The sequence below is a fragment of the Diplotaxodon limnothrissa genome, linkage group LG8, assembly GCF_057381915.1.
Source record: "Diplotaxodon limnothrissa isolate DT_005_m linkage group LG8, D_limnothrissa_male_GT1.1, whole genome shotgun sequence".
NCBI classification, from domain to species: domain Eukaryota; kingdom Metazoa; phylum Chordata; class Actinopteri; order Cichliformes; family Cichlidae; genus Diplotaxodon; species Diplotaxodon limnothrissa.
Window position 1 is genome coordinate 11,809,072 of NC_140603.1, and position 20,656 is coordinate 11,829,727.

Here is a 20,656-nt window from a genome sequence, read left to right on the forward strand (position 1 = left end):
AAATGCAGAAAAAGACACAAGTTATTCTCCAAGACTTAGAAAGGAAAAATCTACAGCTACACGCATGTTCTAATGAAATGAAGGAGAAAATCATGGAACTAGAAGGAGAAAGGGAAAAACTGATAAAACAACACTCAGGCGCGCAGCACATTTGCAATGAAATGCTAAGCAAGAACTCAGAGCTTGTGGAACTTTCTAACATCATAAAATACAAAATTGATGAAATCCTGAGAAAGAACACAGAGCTCGAGGGACAGAATAAGAACTTAAACTACAAATACAGTGAACTCCTAAAAAAGAGCACAGAGCTTGAGGAACTTCATAACAACTTAAAATACAAAAACAAGAAAATGCTCAAGGAAAACACAGAGCTCGAGGAAATTAATAACAACTTAAAATACAAAAAGAAGAAAATGCTCAGGGAAAACACAGAGCTCGAGGAAATTAATAACAACTTAAAATACAAAAAGAAGAAAATGCTCAAGGAAAACACAGAGCTCGAGGAAATTAATAACAACTTAAAATACAAAAACAAGAAAATGCTCAAGGAAAACACAGAGCTCGAGGAAATTAATAACAACTTAAAATACAAAAAGAAGAAAATGCTCAAGGAAAACACAGAGCTCGAGGAAATTAATAACAACTTAAAATACAAAAAGAAGAAAATGCTCAAGGAAAACACAGAGCTCGAGGAAATTAATAACAACTTAAAATACAAAAAGAAGAAAATGCTCAAGGAAAACAAAGAGCTCGAGGAAATTAATAAGACTTTAAAGTGCAAAAACAATGAAATGCTCAGGGAAAACAAAGAGCTTGAGAAACTTAATAACAACTTAAAGTGCAAAAAAAAATGAAATTCTCAGGAAAAACAGAACTTAATAACAACTTGATGTCCATACCAAGTGCTTCTGACCACTCCAACTGCCTGCAAAATTATTATTTAAAATTATTTGGACAGTTTAAGTGTATTAGTTGACATCAAAGTGACTCTTTAAATTGGCTAACAACAAACGATTCAAACAAGCTAATTTATTTCACATCCAATGAGTCACTTTAAAAATCCCACGACCGGTCGAGGCAGATGGCCGTCCCTCACTGAGCCTGGTTCTGCCGGAGGTTTCTTGCTTTTAAAAGAAAGTTTTTCCTCCCCACTGTCGCCGAGTGCTTGCTCAGAGGGAATTGTCAGATTATTGGGGTTTTATTTATTTATTTGTCAACTAATACACAACTCGAGGCTCGCAAAATCTCTAGCCCGACGTCCCGGAGCTAGCGATATCTCCGGTCGGGCGACCAAAATCTATCTCAGCCCCGGCGATTTTGCGAGCCCTGCGATCTTATTGGGCATTCCAAATTGATTTTTTTTTTATTCATTAATAAAGTCCTAAAAAGATTATATTGTGAATATTGCATGTTTTCATTGTCACACAAATGTGTACATTTTCAGCCTACACTGAAAACAAACTAATCAGTGGGATAAACATAAAAAAATTATTGTAATCGGTTGCACGAAATTAAGTTATGTTTGGTTAACCTTAGTTTTTATGTTATACCTGCACACATTTTTCTGGTAACATGAACATGACTTTGTTATGTTGTTGTTATGTTTTTCATTCCGGTCAAATATTTATAGAAACCACTTGTTTATCAGACATGAACTTTTTGTGTTAATTGTATTGGACTACTATGTGGTATAGTGACAAGATTATTTTATGGTAAGCTTATTTTATTTTATAACAAATTTCTAATATATAATATATAATCTAATATATAATTGAGTGTTCAATAAATAAAACTAAATTAAGGCTGATCTTACTGTATGTACTGTACACTTTCTCTTCAATCAAAGAAATAAGCAAAACATTTTTGAACAATGACCTGTATCTTTGAAAATACTACACAGTTGTAACAATGGACTTTCAATTCAGGCTTCCAAAATATACATGAGTCATATTTGTACAATGCATCTCTTGAAAAACATTCCACAACATTCCTCAAAGTTATCTGCTGTAACCTGAATTCAACATTGTGGGGCCTTATGACATCGCGCTTATGTAAAAAATAGTTTTTTAAATGTAAGAGCCATAAGGTAATATGGCAACAGGGGTGTAATTATTAAAGTGACACAAAGAAGAGACTTAAAATAACATTATAACCCACAGGCACACAACCAAGAGACCTAAACTGATTAGTATTGGCTTGCTTCTATCACTAAACATCACAATCACTATACTAGACGATGCAATCTGTTTGTAGCGGTGCACCTTGGGAAAAAAATTGCAAACTGGTGAAATTGGTGCAAGGCACCATTTCCATTGAGAAAAATGGACATTCAAAGTTTGAATTTTTTTTTTAAACGAGCCATGGCTTGAAAAGTGAAAACTTTACCAGTGCTGGCTTAAAAGAAAGGATGGCACATATTCGAAGAGGTAAACATGTTGTTCCCACATCATAACTGGAAAACTGTTCAATCGTACAGTCTGGTCCTGAAAACCTGGGCCTTCTTTGAAAGGCTGTTCCTTTTGAGCTCCATAACCAGTTTCTATAATACCTCGAAGGTATACTTTTCCAGTGGGTAGGTGAGGTTCAAAGTGTACATTAGTCCAAACAGCATTGCAGCTGCTAGGGTATAGTTATCCAAATCCTGCCAGACTCTCTGACCTTCAAGGATTATCCCGATGTCCTCAGGGGATAATCCTGCCATCTCTTGACTTTATGATGTAAATTCCCATGGTTGTTTCCTTATTAGATCGTTGGATAATGGCTTCATCTGTGGCCTAGAAAATGCAGAATTCCGAAATTTAATTAAACAGAACACCAGTCAAAGAACATTATACCAAATCTTATTTTAATCTGTGTCACTATTCCAAAAAATGTTAACATTAACACATTAGGTGAACAAAAATGGATTCATTACAGCAACTGATTTGAGTCCTCAGAATGCTTAAAAAGGTAATGCATGAAGTGAAATCTCCATGCAAAGAAGCAGAATACTGTCAGAGCATAGAGAGGTGTTCAACTATGAACTCCACACACAGTTCTAATGCAGGTAAAAGAAAAAAAAAAAAACGCACCCATGGTAAATTGTGAAAATCCCAGGTGATTTTCAACATACTCCTGGCATAGAGTGACAAGCAGCATTTTGTTAAAATTATTATTTTCCCTAAAGTGTATACACAAATTAATTTTTTTCTTACCTGGGCCGTGGGCTCCAGAATGTTCTGAAGTCTTCTTCCTATTTGTCCTCCTCGCCTTTTGAAGACCTTTATTAGTTTGTCAGATAGCACATCTATCTGCGAGAGTAATCTGGACTGCAGTGGCATGGTGGTAATGCGCTTAAACTCTGCATTTATCTAAAAAGAGAAGTTGTCACATAAAAATGCTGTCAAAATGTCAAATCTCACAAGGTTACATCCACACAAAGTTGTTATTTTTTGTCATATTACTATTTATTAGCTATGGGTCCCATGTTGCTGAGCAGTTCCATAGTTGCCCTTACTTCCATACCACCCAAAGCCTGTTTGCAACCACAGCAGTTGCCTCCTTCTGGCCATTTTGCAGTTCTGCCAAATGACCCAGAAACTACATCTATTATTGTCATATACACATCGAAGTCTTTCATTAATACTTAGTTAAATTAGTTAATTTGACCTTTCCAGAAAATTTACCTTACAGAATGTGAGATAACATATGCAAATCTTCACTAGTAAATAAAATAATGTTATTAAAACCTTAACTGTAACACCTCTACGTAACAGCGCTAGAGAATTGTTCTGAAGCAACACCAATCTGCCCTTCAGCAGGGATAAGCACCATATACCGATACAGAAAAAATAAATTTAACATATTTATATTGTCATTATTTTTATCTCTTTAAGCCCTCCTCTCAGTCTGTCTATAAATCAGTTAAAATAATTTGTTTTTGTGTGTACAGTACATTACATTCACTGCCCCAGAACATGAAATAAAGCCCCACGTCATGCACTTCCTCTCCTAATGAGTACTGCATAGGTGTCATGCCCTAAATAGACCCACTTTAGACCCACTTACTGTTTTCTGTTATTTTGATATGACTGGTTTTAAAAAACTGAACATCCTTCTAAAACAAGTGAAAGGCGTGAGACTTAATTATGTTTAGACCAAAAATATAAATGATTCATGTTGGATATATTTACTGTATTTTTACTAATTTAACAACCTCATCATTGCATTAGTCGCTTTATGCTATAGCATTACGCTTACATTAGCTTGAAGCTCAAGGTCGTCATTTTATTTAATTTCTTTTTCTGGGCTTACAAACAGGACACACAACATTTAGATAACCGTTACACTGAATCTTGGGTCTGTGTTGAGTCTTCCAGCTGCTGACTACAGAAGCTAGACTGACCTTTCAGCATGTTTATAGCGGCTGTGGCTATGTGCTGGTAATGTTACCGTGTGTGAGCAGTCACATTGGCAGCAGACATGTTTCAACAAACTAGTCATATCCCGGCCCTACATTAGCTTGTTTAATGGTTAAGACACTGCAGGTACCACCACTTACTACAGACACCGATGCAAGTTTGTAATAGTCTGTTAATTTAGACTGAAAGAATATACAAACAATATTAACTCACATTATATATGTTAATTACTAATTTGCTTATCGCATAATTTCGGTTACCATTTGCTAACTGGAGCCTAACATTGGCCTTTCATGGTTTTTGATAAACAGCCCAGTAAAAGTCCACATATATAAAGGGTCTACACTCTTTCTCACTGGTGTGTTAGCTTTAAAATCTTATTTACCTTCAACTGTAAAACTCCAGATGATAGTAGATTTTCCAAAGCGAGAAACAAAATGGCGGACAGTGCAGCCGATTTTTCCTTTCCAGGGGGCGGAGCTTGAGGATAAAACACGACTAACATGTGAGTGAGCGCTTTGTTTAGACCCCCAAAATGGCGGATCGGGCCAAAATCCTTTCCACGCCCACCCCCGTGACATCACACTCCAAAGCCCTATGACATCATATAGCGTGCATGCAGATCAAAGGCATGTGATCCATTCGAAAGGTATAAATAGGGGTGAGAACTGCAAACTTTTAGTCAGTTTATTCGCAGCACTCATGTTCGCAGCATTCAAACATAAACCTGAGAAACATTTTGAAACAGTTGGATCATTTACACAGTTGTTTTACTAAGATTCCAACATGTCTCAGAGAAAACACAGCAAAAAACAACAAGCTTACGCTGGCCCTCTGCTCGAGGGTCCATCCATCCAAAGGGCATTAGCTGAAAGTAGGCAGGAAAACCAAAATCTACACAACATGATTGAACAAATCCAGGCAGAGAAAATTCAGCTTGTAGAGAAGTGCAGACACATGGAGGCCCTAAATAACCAGTTGGAAGAAAGGCATAATGAATTTGTCAAGAACCAACGAGAAAAAGAAAATAATCGAAGGCAGCCCAATGTGGATAATATAAATGAGGGCTGGAAAATACTATTTAATCGAGCACAGGAGAAGATTTTAAACTTGATGACAGAAAACAAACACAACCGTGCTGAATTAAGACAAATGTCCCACCTGCTCGAAGAAAAAGAAGATATTAATCAGGAGCTCTGTGGGAAACTCGAAGACACTGAGTTTAAGAACCTGGAGATGGAAGCAAAACTTGATAAAGCCCAGGAAAAAAACAAAGAGTTGCTTCAAGAGAAGAAACAACAGGAAAGAAAGGAGAAAAAAATGGAATGTAAACTTCAGACCATGAAGAAACAAAACAAAGTCTTGCAAGTAAAGCTTAATGAAGCACTGCACAGAAATGCAGAAATGTTTCACGATGAAAGTCTCATAAACCAGCAAGACGAAGAAAATAAAAATACACAAAACCTGCCCAGTGTAGATATTGTAAATAAGGGCTGGGAAATAATCTTTATTGAAGATCCGCAGCATATTGCAAGCCTGATGACAACAAACAAGCAGAACTGCGACCAGTTAAGAAAAATGTCCTACCAGCTTCAACAAACAGAAGCTATTAATCAGGAGCTCTATGGGAATCTCAAAGACACTGAGAACAAGAATCTGCAGCTTCACCTAAAACTTGATGAAGCCCTGGAGAAAAACAAAGAGTTTCTTCAAGAGAAACAGCAACAGGAAAAAATGCAGAAAAAGACACAAGTTATTCTCCAAGACTTAGAAAGGAAAAATCTACAGCTACACGCATGTTCTAATGAAATGAAGGAGAAAATCATGGAACTAGAAGGAGAAAGGGAAAAACTGATAAAACAACACTCAGGCGCGCAGCACATTTGCAATGAAATGCTAAGCAAGAACTCAGAGCTTGTGGAACTTTCTAACATCATAAAATACAAAATTGATGAAATCCTGAGAAAGAACACAGAGCTCGAGGGACAGAATAAGAACTTAAACTACAAATACAGTGAACTCCTAAAAAAGAGCACAGAGCTTGAGGAACTTCATAACAACTTAAAATACAAAAACAAGAAAATGCTCAAGGAAAACACAGAGCTCGAGGAAATTAATAACAACTTAAAATACAAAAAGAAGAAAATGCTCAGGGAAAACACAGAGCTCGAGGAAATTAATAACAACTTAAAATACAAAAAGAAGAAAATGCTCAAGGAAAACACAGAGCTCGAGGAAATTAATAACAACTTAAAATACAAAAAGAAGAAAATGCTCAAGGAAAACAAAGAGCTCGAGGAAATTAATAACAACTTAAAATACAAAAAGAAGAAAATGCTCAAGGAAAACACAGAGCTCGAGGAAATTAATAACAACTTAAAATACAAAAAGAAGAAAATGCTCAAGGAAAACAAAGAGCTCGAGGAAATTAATAAGACTTTAAAGTGCAAAAACAATGAAATGCTCAGGGAAAACAAAGAGCTTGAGAAACTTAATAACAACTTAAAGTGCAAAAAAAAATGAAATTCTCAGGAAAAACAGAACTTAATAACAACTTGATGTCCATACCAAGTGCTTCTGACCACTCCAACTGCCTGCAAAATTATTATTTAAAATTATTTGGACAGTTTAAGTGTATTAGTTGACATCAAAGTGACTCTTTAAATTGGCTAACAACAAACGATTCAAACAAGCTAATTTATTTCACATCCAATGAGTCACTTTAAAAATCCCACGACCGGTCGAGGCAGATGGCCGTCCCTCACTGAGCCTGGTTCTGCCGGAGGTTTCTTGCTTTTAAAAGAAAGTTTTTCCTCCCCACTGTCGCCGAGTGCTTGCTCAGAGGGAATTGTCAGATTATTGGGGTTTTATTTATTTATTTGTCAACTAATACACAACTCGAGGCTCGCAAAATCTCTAGCCCGACGTCCCGGAGCTAGCGATATCTCCGGTCGGGCGACCAAAATCTATCTCAGCCCCGCCCGTCGGGTTATCATATAGCCCGACGGGCGATTTTGCGAGCCCTGCGATCTTATTGGGCATTCCAAATTGATTTTTTTTTTATTCATTAATAAAGTCCTAAAAAGATTATATTGTGAATATTGCATGTTTTCATTGTCACACAAATGTGTACATTTTCAGCCTACACTGAAAACAAACTAATCAGTGGGATAAACATAAAAAAATTATTGTAATCGGTTGCACGAAATTAAGTTATGTTTGGTTAACCTTAGTTTTTATGTTATACCTGCACACATTTTTCTGGTAACATGAACATGACTTTGTTTGTACATTTTCAGCCTACACTGAACATGTGTGTTTGTCTTCTATTCAAAATCAAACATTTTAGTAGCAACTACTGTATTAAAATATGGCAGATGTTTTACTCTGATTACACAAACTTTATGTAGGAGTAGGTTATTTGTAAATTTGACCTCTGACCTCACAGAGATACAGGATGACAGGATATGTGATATTAGAATCCACATATATTGGTATATAATCTCCTAAATGTTGCCAATGGCAGTAAGGAACATAGCTCTAAATAACATTATCATCTTTTTGACCCTCACTATCCGGTCGTTCAGTCTGAGGTCACTAGCCGTGTCTGGACCTAAACTCCGCTGCAGGTCCATATATCAAGCGATCACTATGGCATTACTGAGAGTTGAAAAACTGTCTGTAATGGGGACCAGGGGTTCCATTACCTGGTTGGTATTGTTAATAATAAATTGTTGGATTGGGAATTTAAAATGGGGTAATAAAGAAAACACATTAGTTCTTATGGAGTCTTTTATTAGGTTATTTGACATACAATTAAATTGACAGCTTGTAACAGAAAAGAGACAGTGGGACTGGCCATTAGTGATGGGACGTTCTGTATCGAGGCTTCGGAGCGTGTGTCGAGTAATGGAGGGGGCGTTTCCGCGAAGCGCGTATCGAGGCTTGCTTCATTTATGGGAGGAGCTGAAAATGATGACGTCCGAAGCCTCGCTGCCCGGCTGTACCACGTGACTGGTTCATGAAGTGGTTCGAACTTTGCCGCGAGATATGACAGCGATATAAACCCCTCAGACTTCATTCAAAAATGTGGGTGTTTGATGGAGAGTTGCGGTTAGTGAGAGTTTGGAGACAGTTTGGAGGTTTATGAGAGTGAGGAGAGAAAGTCAGGAGAGAATGGAGCCAGCTAAGAAGAGGAGGATGTCCTCCCCTGTGTGGGAACATTTTGATCTTATTCCTCCCAACAAGGTATGTAAATTTCTACAGAAGATGTATTTTCATGATACTGATGGTGCAATACAATTTATGTTAAGCTGTCTGTACTTTTGTACAAGGTGAAGTGTTTGCTATGTGCCAGGGAGCTGGGATATAACAACAACACCTCATCCATGCTTAGGCACTACAGAGCTTTGCATGAGAATAAGGGGAACACCGATTGTGGAGCAAGACCAGGTGAGCCATCAAATGCAATGATAATATAGCATGCAGTAATGTTACTAAATGATATAACAATATTATACAACTGTTATAAGTTACGTGTGTGATATTTATATTTGTGCTTTATCTTTATTGTCTTTCCTCAGGAGAACAATCTCAAATAGATGAAGACCTGGTTAGCATGGTGATTGAGGACTCCCAGCCATTTAGCATTGTGGAGGACAAAGGATTCAAAAGATTTGTTAAATCATTAAATCCTAGCTATGTTCTCCCCACTAAAAAGGACGTAAAAGCAGTGAAAATTTAGTTTTTACAGAATAAAATGTGAACGGGCAGGACTGAGGCTCAAAGCCTCAGTGTGTAGCTGTCCATACCTCAACGTTACAAAAGCACAACTACTGTCCACACCCCAACCACACCTCACCTCACAGTAAATGATCATTTCCATTTTAAGCATTTCCAAATAATCATTTCCCATACTGCCAGTATAAATATACACAGTATACTTCCATCACTACAATATACATGTTTTACACACTCCTTTTGTTGTTGACATTTACAGGCTGTGTGCAAAATGCCACACTCTTCAAATTCATGCCAGCTATTATTTTTACGTCCAGTAGGTGTCCTGCTAGAGCAAATGAAGCTTCATGAAGCTTCGCGTTGGGGTGAACCAATTGGATGAAAAGCTTCAGTTAGTGATGTGTCCTGTGTGTCGAAGCTTCGAATCGTGCGTCGGGTAATCGCGGGGGCGTTTTTCTGAAGCGCGTATCGAGGCTTGCTTTGATTACGTAGGCAGTGACGTTCGAGGCCTCGCGGGCAGTCCGTACCACGTGACTGATTCAGGGACTGGTTCACCGGTTCGCGCCAGATTCGAAATAACATGGGCAGGAAAACAGCTGATTCCCCATCACACCGTGTTGTGGAATTGGATTACGTACGTGCTACATAGTTACTTGTGCATTTCTTCTTCGATGGAACCAGCAAGGAAGAGATGTTTTTTTTTTTTTTAAATTTTGTCTCTCCTAATAAAGTATGCACACAGTAATAAATATCACAAATGATAAACACCAAAATATAAATAAACAACACTACACATCCTATAATCTGATTTCTGTCTTTTAGTTTATTAAAAAGTGAAGCACCAAACACTAGTTTGTGTCATTATCCAGATGTACATAAGGTTTACACATCATTATAATCAAAGAGCCCGCTTCACTTGAATTGTCCACTTGATGGCGCAGTAGAGCAAATGAATCATCACAATGCTTCGAACCATGAGTCGACCAATTGGATGGAAAGCTTCAGTTCATCATGAGGCTTCATCTCACCATCACTAGCTTCAGTGCTTCATGGGGCTTCATCTGCCCATCACTACTGGCCATCCTACCTGTGTCGGAGAAGAGCCAAAGTTAGAGCTGCTTGCAGTTATCATTTATCAATAACCTAAACATATGTGAAATGAGAACTTGTAAAGGTACTCACCTGTCCTGGTTGCTTCTTGCAGGATGTGGAGCAAAAGAGTGAAAGCGGCTCAATCACCTGTTTAAGAGCTCTTGGAACAGACCAGTGTGCCGGGTTAGGGAGTGTGGTTAAAGAGGGTTTTAATTTAGATAGAAATGGGTGAAGCTTATGTTATTGGTTTGTTTATAGTATGTGTTGGAAATATGTATATGTTTGTGATGTGCTTTAATGTTATTGTACGTGTGTTTGTGTGGAGGGTTATGTGTTCATTTTGATTAGTTAACCCCCATACTTGGGCTATTCCAGATGCTCACCTGAAAAGGTAGAGTATAAAAGGAAGCCATTTTGTTTAGTTGTAGTCAGTGTTTGTGCTGTTATCATGCTCCTTCTTTAATAAAGTGCCAATCCGTCGATGTCTTTTACTCCAGTCTCGCGTCATATTATTGGACAGAACCTATGACCGCCGGCCAAAACTGACACTGTCTAAAGTCTTTCATCTTTAATAAAATGATCAGCGTTCTGCTCTACCAGGTGTAACAACTGAGTTTGGCATCCAGGCATCCATGAAAACGGAATTTATGACATTTAACGGAGTTAGAAGTTAGCAGGGAGTTAGCTCGCTAGCTTCTATCTAAATACAATATAGCATGTCCTGACTGCGGGGTTTTGGAAACAAATTAAAATGTACAGCTCTGTTATCACTTCCAGCATAAATGAAGACAGAAAACTAAACAGCAGTGACGTTTGTAGGGTTACTGAAGTTGGGCTAGCTGGTATATAATGATGTGTTACGTGACCGCTAGCGACACAGCTATGTTAGCATAATATAAACAAGCTAACTTTTTTTCCACTCGATAAAAGTTAACGTGAGTGTTCTCGGTGGTCATGAACAAATGTAATCGCATGGCAGGATGCTGTAAAAGAACCAAACTTCAGCCAGGAGAACAACTGAGATAATCCATCCACAATACGGGGTTAGTCATTCATATACTGCTGCATGGGCTGGGCTGTAGTTACATCCTAAGGTTTTAAAAACTGAGCTTAAATAAATGATTAGCGGTAATAAAAGCCGAGGGAGGTCAACAGTGATCACTGACTGTTTTAGGAGCTTTTTGAGATCAAATAGAAGAAAATACATAACATTAAACATGTTAACAACACAAAAGCCATATTAAACGCAGACTACTTTAGACCCGGAAGTAGGATTCGTCGCGTCATCACTGAACAACCGGATAGTCTGTATGACAAGTCAGAACAAAAGGTCGGAGGTCAAATGTGGCATCAAATCCTAATGCGGTACATTCTTATGTTGACAATATACACCACACTTGTAAGAAAGTTATAAGTTAAATTATAAGGCTTTTTATAAGGTCTTTCTCTATGAAAGCAGTTAAGATCATTATGCAAATACATAGCCTCAGTATATTGGGGTCTGGAATAAAACTAGAATGAATTAAAAATGTGTAATTAATTATTTAAAAATAGAAATACAGAGCATTTTAAACTAAGTCAATGTATATTTTAATTACTTATTTATATATCTAGTGAACTATTTCCTGACATATTCAGTTATTTTGCTACTCATCAGCAGCAGTGCTGTGCATCTTGCAAATTTCGTTATCGAGTAAATTAAGAGCAGTATTGCAGATACCGATACTTTTAACCTATAAAGGGAGCTTATGTAGGGGAGAGCAGTGTGTTATTATTTATGAGCTGAATCATCGTACATTTGCCAAGTTCGGAACACATTTTCATGAACACCAACACAACAATGTTGTAAGTTTAACAACCCACAGTAATATACTAGTTAACACAGTTTTCTTGTGTATTGATACTGTGGATTTTTAGAGACCTGAAATGTAAATGTGCTGTCTTTAAAGGAGTTTGGGTCAGCTTCTGTTGTGTAAGTTTGTTATAGGCTATAAAGACTTGGAATGAAAATATTTTTTAATAAAAAACAAGATTCAATTAAATTATCAACAAAAATTGAATGGACTCTTTGGTGGCTGAAACTCACCGCGCGTGATCACTTGTAATGTAAAGACAGACATGTGACCATTCTGTATCTGCAGGTGAATCAGTGAAGCTACATAAACATTTACATTAGCATAGCTTTCCAGCCATCATGGAAAACCCGGTAAGAACACAGTGGGGGGGTCGCTTGACATTCTAACTTTAAACCGAGGATTTTAAAAGTGTTTGGTGTAGGTTAAAGCAGTGCACCAGTAGGCTACATGTTTGACATCCACCACACAACTTTCACTGAATCACAACAACTGTGGATCGTCATTGATCGTCAGCATCCAGTGTTTTGATTTTTTTTTCTTAAACTTTATTTTATTTATTTATTTATTTATTGTCATTGTCAAGAACAATGAAATTGCGTTTGGGGCTTCCATACAACCCAAAAAAAAGAAGAAAATAATAAATACCCCTTAAAACCCAAGTGTACATATTTAACCCAGTGTGACTCCAATGCAATAAGACAATCCTTAGCAATAATGTTCGTAGAAATTCAGACAAAGACCTGAGAAACATGACAAAATACAACAATGCAACCCATTCAATATTATTGTACTGTGAGATATGATATCAGATATGATAGTTATCTATTTAAGAAAGGGGGAGGGGGGGGCAGGAGGGGGAAGAGAATAAAGATATGATGCACCAATGCAGACCACGATACAAAGTAACATAGCAATTAAAAAAAAATCAGAAGGTGGGTTAGAAAACAAATGTGTTTGCTGATTAAGTTATTCACACCATCATAAAGCACCTGTTCTTCTCATTAAAAAAGAAAAAGAAAAAATATTTTATTACTTTAATTTTATCAAAGCGGAAGTTTGACCGGACTTCTTAGTGTGTGGCTCCTGTCACTTTAAGCCGGTGCGGAAGTAGTCGTTGCATTGATGCAACACTCGGCGGTCAGAAGGTCAGCCTGCCTCTCCGGAGCTCCTCACACAGCACACCAAAACCGGTTGTTTTGACCGGTTATTAACGGTTAACATTTACAACTCGCCTCTTTGACTCCTGACATAGCGCTACTACTTTACTTGAGTAAGTAAGCTTCCCGTTTTTACATTTCTTCACGCTCCGTTCACCGCAGTCTTCCCCGATGTCTGTGTCAAAATGCACCCGGCTGAGTGGAGCTCTGGTGAAGCAGCTACTGGACTCTGTGGACAGCATCCTGTTCGACTGCGACGGCGTCATCTGGCGGGGGGACCAGGCCATTCCCGGAGCGCCTCAAGTCATAAACCTTCTCAAGGAAAAGGGCAAGAGGGTGTTTTTCGTCACTAACAACAGCACCAAGTCCAGGAAAATGTACGCCGATAAAATGACCGCACTCGGCTTCGACGTGACGGAAGATGAAGTGTTCGGGACCGCGTACTGCTGCGCTATGTACCTGAAAACGGTCTGCGAGCTGGAGGGCAAAGTGTACCTGATAGGAAGCAACGCGATGAGGCAGGAGCTGGAGGCGGTGGGGATCCAGCAGACCGGGGTGGGACCCGACCACATCTGCGGAAAGCCGATTGACTGGGCCAACGTGACCTTGGACCCCGAGGTGAAGGCGGTGGTGGTCGGTTTCGATGAGCATTTCAGTTACATGAAATTGAACCGAGCCATGCAGTATCTGACCCAGCAGGGCTGTCTGTTTGTGGGGACCAACAGGGACACCAGGCTGCCCCTGGAAGGAGGCAAGGCCGTCGCAGGTAAACAGTTACTCTGCACTTTGTTCCATTTAACGCATTTTTAAAACCTTTTATTTGCTTTTATTTAGGCCAGATAATCCACAGAACTGTTTTCAGGGTGATGTCAGCACAAGGGATTTATTGTTCAGCCGTGTTTAACCCTAAACAGATGTTAGAACACCTGAATAGAGGCAGTACAGAGGCTTTTAAGTGTATTGGCAACAATTTATTTTCAATTTTTGACTTTCCTGTCAATCTGAACAGACCTGTTCTGTTGGATTAAAGAGTAAACTGTCACCTCACCTACTGACTGTCACTCTTAACCCTCAGGTACCGGCTGTCTGCTTCAGGCCGTTGAGACGGCAGCCCAGCGTGAGGCCCGGACTGTTGGGAAGCCCAACCACTTCATGTTCGACTGTGTGGCCTCCCAGTTTGGTGTGAAAGCCGACCGTTGCCTGATGGTCGGCGACCGTCTGGACACTGACATCTTGCTGGGCTCCAACTGCGGCCTGAAGACCCTTCTAACCCTCACGGGGGTCAGCACTGTGGCAGATGCCGAAGCCCATCAGAAAAGTGGCTGCCCAGAGAGGCAGGGGATGGTGCCGGATTACTATGTGGAGAGCATCGCGGACCTCCTTCCAGCTCTGCAGGGATGAGACTGAGAAACCTGCACAACACTCAGGATCCAGTGTTTTTTGTTTTGTTTTTTTCTTTTAAAAAGGGAATTTTTTTGTTTTGTGTTGTTTTCTGCTGCTTCAGCACTGTAACAGCACTTACCTGCTTGGACAGGAGACTAAAGCTATATATATCTATATTTTATTTTATCTGCTAAACCTAATTTTAATATGTTTTAAGTGATTATTAACAGCGTGAGAACAATAATCCTCAGTATTTTTTCAATGTATTTAAGCGTTGAGTTACGCTGCAAAAATGAGTGTGTTCCTTTTCTTTTTTAAAAAAGAAGATGTCAGTGAACTATAAAGGCCCTCACCAGATATGCAATGTAACCTCTTGAGCAACTACAAGTCAAACTTTGGAAGAGAGGTGAGCACACATGAAGTGTCAACAGTTTAGTAATAAGGTTTACATCATTGTTCCAACGGACAAAAGCAGACTGAAAGGCGCTGAACTTGAGCTTTGTTTGTTCTGTATTCTAAGACCTCAACACAATGTTCCGATATCTGCATTTAGATTCAAGGGATTGTGCAAGAGTAATATTTGGATCCGTCATGTTATTTATTACTTCATAAAACAATCACATTAACATTTTAAAAAAATGTCTGACTTTCCTTAAGGGTAAGTATCATATACAAAAAACACATGTTAAACTCAAAAATAAACTATTTTTACATGATCTACCATACCCTCTGCCTGGTTCATGTTTCTTGTTTTTCAACACATTCACTGATTTCCTGATTATTACTTTTAAAGTTGTTGAAACTTCTTATTTTTGGGTGGTTTTAATTTTCATATAGAAGATACTACAGCAAAATTCATCAGCTTGATAGACTATTGACCAGGACATGTCCTTCAGTGTTCATAGTAAACACGAATTGTTTTCATGCATTTGCACAACATCTCTAAAATGCATGCACAGGGACTAGAAAGAGAGCATATTTCTCCTATCACTGGCTTGAATAATCAGGCCTTATCTTTTGTTGAAGACTTCATAGTACTGTATCACCCCAGTAGAGCACTTCACTCAGACTGGTAGCCTACTTGTGGCTATTTAGAGATAGAATAGGAGGCAGAGCCTCCAACTTCCCGTTTGGGCTCGTGAGATAGACACCCACTCTGCTTTTAAGATTAGACTTAAAACCTTTTTTGATAAAGCTTATAGTTGGGGCTGGATAAGGTGACCCTGAACCCTCCTTTAATTATGCTGCAGTGGTCTAGGCTGCTGGGGGCTCCCATGATGCACTGAGCGTTTCTTTTTCACTCAATGTGTTTATAAATCTTTATTTCACCATTAGTTATTATTAATCTCTGGCTCTCTTTTGCAGTGTGTCAAACTCACAGTGTGTCAACAAAGAACACGTTTTACATGCTGTTTTTAATCTAGGCCTGAACATCAAGTCCATTTATTCTGGCCACTTGTGTGTTCTTTTTTTATTCACTTACGATTTGAATCCTGTTACTGGTTAACATATAAATACAGAAAAATATTTTTTATCATCTTTCTGCACATAGGTTTTCTGTTGTTTTTAACACTGATAATGCCTTTCCCCTTCCCTGGACAGCCATGTAAATTCAATTGTGCATTCTTTTAATGATCACTGTTTTAAATAAGGTAGCTCCTTTTAAAACCAGAAATGCCCCCTCTGCTAAATCCTTACCCTGGATGAGTAACAGTATTAATAATTGATAGCATTCAACAGTGGAACGTTTGGACCAGGCAGACGGTGCGGTAGATGCCTTGATTATTATAATTTACTGCCTTGGCTGACAGCTGGTGTCATTAGTCACAATCTCTGTTCAGTGAGGATTGTGCACAGCTGATATAGATAGACTCCTTTACTCCTGAACCTAACTCCTGTGGATGCTGTTCATACCTTTGAAAAGAAACTCAAGAACCACCTGTGATGGCATGCCTTTAGTTAGTTGTATCTGTTTGTAGCATTTTAGTTGTTGTATCTTATTCTGTAAATCACTTTGTGACCTTGCTTCCTGTAAAGCTCTATATAAACAAACCTTACATACTTACTTCCTCGTTGCTTTAGGTTTAGAGCTTCTCTCAAAGTCCTCAGTCACCTTGAGCTGTCATCGGCTGGATGCAGCACCAGCGGCAGCATATCACCCCTCACCTGACGAGAGAGGCTTCCCAGCCCGTGCCTGCCTTACCTCTTTGTCCATTGTTTGGACTGTTGGGGAGAAGCCAGTTCCTCTCGTGTAAGTGTATGTTGGAGCAAGGGGGAAAAGGAGTGGGGGGACAGGGGCAATAAAGAGATGGATCATGTTAAAGAGGCGTATTAAGCCACATTAGAGAAGACATAAAAAAAAAATGAAGGTAATTTCTGGAAGGCAAAACTTGGAAATTGAGTTTGGCGAGGTTAGGAAGTTTTGGGTGAAGCGTGACTTTTTTTCCCCCGGTTTTTGGGGGGAGGGAATCTGTGAGACCTGAGGAGGGGATGAGGGGAGGGGGAGGTGTGAGGTTTGTGAGGACAAAGAAAAGAGAAGCCGCTCAGGTGTGCCGAGTCTCAGTCCAGTGCTGGTCATGACCACCGCTCCATGCCGGTAGCTACGAGAAGGGAGCAGACCGAGTGAGGAGCCGCCAAGGGACACAGCGATGGTGAGGTGCTGGAAGCGTTCAGAAAACTGCCTGGAGGAAGAAGAGTGCACGGTAAGCGCGTTACAGACAAGATGGAAGATTTGAAATAGCTGGGATATGTTGGTTACTTACAGACCCCACTTTTGTTGTATTACAAGTTTATTGCTGGGTGGGTTCCTGTTCTGCCACAGCCTGGGATTTAAATACCCCAAATAACCATCCAATAGGTTTTTTTAAAGCCTGTTGCTGGTTCATGTGTTCTCAGGATGGGGGCCCTGAGGAGTCCCCTTTGTTCCACTTCCCGCACAAGGCATTCTGGGTCAGCCTCTCAGCCTGCCTGCTCCTGGCCATCCTCGCCCTGGGTTTGACGGGGCACTTCGGGAGGTCTCAGCCTCACACTCAGGTATGACACACACCTTCCCTTATCATGCCCTGGTTTACATTTTCCAACTTCTGATTTACAAATCTCTGTTTTTTCAGCCTTTGCAGACTGTGAGGTTCACTGTTTCAGATCAGACTGGCGCACTTATCAACCAGTCAGCAGTTGTTGACCAGCAGAATGACTTGGTGACCTTCTCTGTGACCTCGTCGCTGAATCAGACGTCCACTGTGCTCTTTGATATAAAACATGTATGTCCAGATGACTTGAATTACTCTGAATAATTAGAAAAAAGGGGGAACATCTGCGAGTTATGATGGGTAAATGTGTTTCTGTGTTTCAGAGTCTGATCTGCTACAAGCCCGTCAGCCAGGAGAGCTGCTTCCTGAGAAAGATGGAGCAGTCAGACTACAAGAATGTGAACTCCGTCCTCCACGAGTCGGCACGCAAGGTAGCGGGCAGGGGATATGTTACATAGTATGGTCTTCCCCACTGCATTACTGCATTACATCAAAGTGCACCAGGCATATTAAGAAAAAGTTGCCCTTTTAGCTCTGCCAGGTGTTTCTAAGGTAGCAGCCGCACTAATGTGTGAACTGGCATTTCAGTGCACTGCACCACTGAGCCAGGACTTGGTGGTTTTGCATGACTTTGTTGGGTACGCTGCACAAAGAGAGAGGTGAAGCGTACAGGGCCTTGAAGAGCCTCATAGTCTGTCTCTGTTACTCCGATGGCTGAATTCCTCAGCACATCTGATCCCCTCAGCCCCCTCGGCGTGCCCGAGGATATTCTTACAGGAGGTTACGGCAGCGAGCCCGAGCCCTGGCCTGGGCACAATGGCCGCTCTGTGTGAGGGCTTTTCAACTTTTAAGGCGCTTCTTTTTGGATTAAAATACAGGTTGATGCATTAAAGGGCCAGCGTGTATCTGCTTGTTGACAAATGCCTGGATCTTGAACACTGACATCCAGTCTTTAAAAAGTTTTCATCTGTGTCATTATCTGATTCTTAATTATGAATTGACAATATGATCAGGTGAATGGTGCTGGCCCTGGCTGAATGGAGACCTTGAGATGAGTTGTGGGACCTTGGAGGTAAACTGAGAGGGACTTCTTATCATCTTTTTACACAATACCCAAGTTCCTCGTCTCAGAAGCTGCTTTTCTGTGATCCTGTCTCATGGTGTCACATATCTCATACAGGCTCTGTGTATTCAAACGTAGCTGCTGTAGCCATTTAATCTATGATATTGGGGCTAGCAGACGTGGCTTGTTTGTGCTGAGGCACAATGGTCTTATTGGTTCTTTTTAACAGAAAAGGAAAACTGGTTGCTGTGTGAGCTACTCGAGCACAACAGGACTTTAAGCGGTTTGTTATCAGAGCCAATCAGAGTTGTAAGAGGCGCAATTACGCACAGTGTTTGGGGTGAATGCGAGCACAAATTCAAAGTTGGCCTCATCAGTGCAGATATCAGGCTAATAGGAGCTCAAGTTTCCATCTTTTTTTCTCGCTTTTTCTCCTTTATGAGTTTAATATGATTCCTCACAGTAATTAAAATACTTTCCGCTGAAAATAAGAACTCTTTGTTGTGGATATTGATACTGCGGTGCTGTCCTCGGCAGAACCAGTTCCAGCTGTCTGGGAATGAGACCCAGAGGCAGATGGAGTTCCTGGGAGTCCTGGCAGCCAGTCAGGTGAATGTGTCCTCGCTGGAGGAGCCTCTCCAGGCCCTGTGTCAGGACAGGTCGGTCCACTGGACCAGGAGGACCGAGGGTGAGGGGGCTGCTTTGGCTCAAACGTCAAATGTTGAGTTAAAAAAGGTTTACAATTATTCTGATAAGGTTTAGAAAACAAAGTTAAACTAGTGAAAAAACAAAGCTGATATATTTTGAATTTTACCTGTTGTCAACAAATCCTCATGTTTTCACTGTGTGACATCTTTTTGCATTATTAGAGGTGGGATATCAATAGTATCAGTATCAATACATCCAAATATCAATAGTATCGATACCAGCTTTAGTATCGGTACTGGATTGATACTTTGTTTCTATCCTATCCTCTATCCTCTCAGTATGTAGCTCACTGAATTGTGGTGAGAAAAGTATTTTTGGGGGATATGAAAGAATATACCTCAAACATGCACCATGAAAAATGTCTGAACCGGTTTGTGTTGACTGTCACACACAGCAACAACAGAAGGTGACCTAAAGTGCTTTAGGAACAGGTACATTTCAAAATACATGACCACGCTCTGGATTTTTGATGAAATGTGTCTTTATTTGGAACAAATAAAAACTGGTTTCACAAGCGCTTCAGATTCGGCTTAAAAAGCAATTTCTGATGCTGTTTGACAAAGCTGCACCAAAGAGCACCGCGGCGTCTTCTACTCTGATGATGATCCCCTTAAATATTCAGAAAACAGTGGAATTTTCTATAACCACCCCAGAACTGTTCCCTACTAGTTTCATAGACTCATTTATGAATCGATTCTTTTTTCCAGACACCTGAGTCACAAATTGGGAGAACAGAACAGAAATTATGCTGAAGTTTTCACACAAGGGCTCATTTGTCAGGGTCACCGGAGCCTGCGCGCAGAGAGGTTTTTCAATTAGCCCTGCGGCCGCTCCTCAACGCTGCAGCGTGTCAGGCTGAAACCTGATTCGTGGCCTAATGTGACCTTTCCACGGGGTGAAAGTCTTTTTATGTACTTTACTGTGTGCTCCCTCAACAGCATGTACGTGAGCCCATTCTGAACACCAAACTAAATCTGGCTGCTTTTAAACCATGAATGATTCATGCAAATGACTGCATTTCTAAATGATTTGTTTTCAAGTGACACTTGAATCTAAATGTGTATTTTTTAATGAGTCACATGACCTCTCATTTTCTCAGGCCCAGGCAAACAGAGGTTGGTCTACTTCTGCATCGACATCTGCTTCCCCAGCAACATCTGCGTGTCCGTGTGCTTCTACTACCTTCCAGAGTGACTCTGCATTCTCTCTCGATCCTCCCGGCAAAAGA

General features: G+C 40.0%; 2 protein-coding genes across 2 annotated transcripts; both read left to right on the plus strand.

Annotated features, from left to right (window-relative positions):
- Nucleotides 1-13,222: 13,222 nt before the first annotated feature.
- Nucleotides 13,223-15,341, plus strand: pgp (phosphoglycolate phosphatase). The gene is made up of 2 exons (XM_085360489.1): nt 13,223-14,011; nt 14,321-15,341. The coding sequence occupies exons 1-2, from the start codon at nt 13,417-13,419 to the stop codon at nt 14,644-14,646; spliced, it is 921 nt and encodes a 306-aa protein (XP_085216615.1). The 5' UTR covers nt 13,223-13,416; the 3' UTR covers nt 14,647-15,341.
- A 1,935-nt stretch (nt 15,342-17,276) lies between these two features.
- Nucleotides 17,277-20,622, plus strand: bricd5 (BRICHOS domain containing 5). The gene is made up of 6 exons (XM_085360490.1): nt 17,277-17,330; nt 17,524-17,661; nt 17,739-17,888; nt 17,981-18,088; nt 19,258-19,408; nt 20,528-20,622. The coding sequence occupies exons 1-6, from the start codon at nt 17,277-17,279 to the stop codon at nt 20,620-20,622; spliced, it is 696 nt and encodes a 231-aa protein (XP_085216616.1).
- The last annotated feature ends 34 nt before the right edge of the window (nt 20,623-20,656 follow it).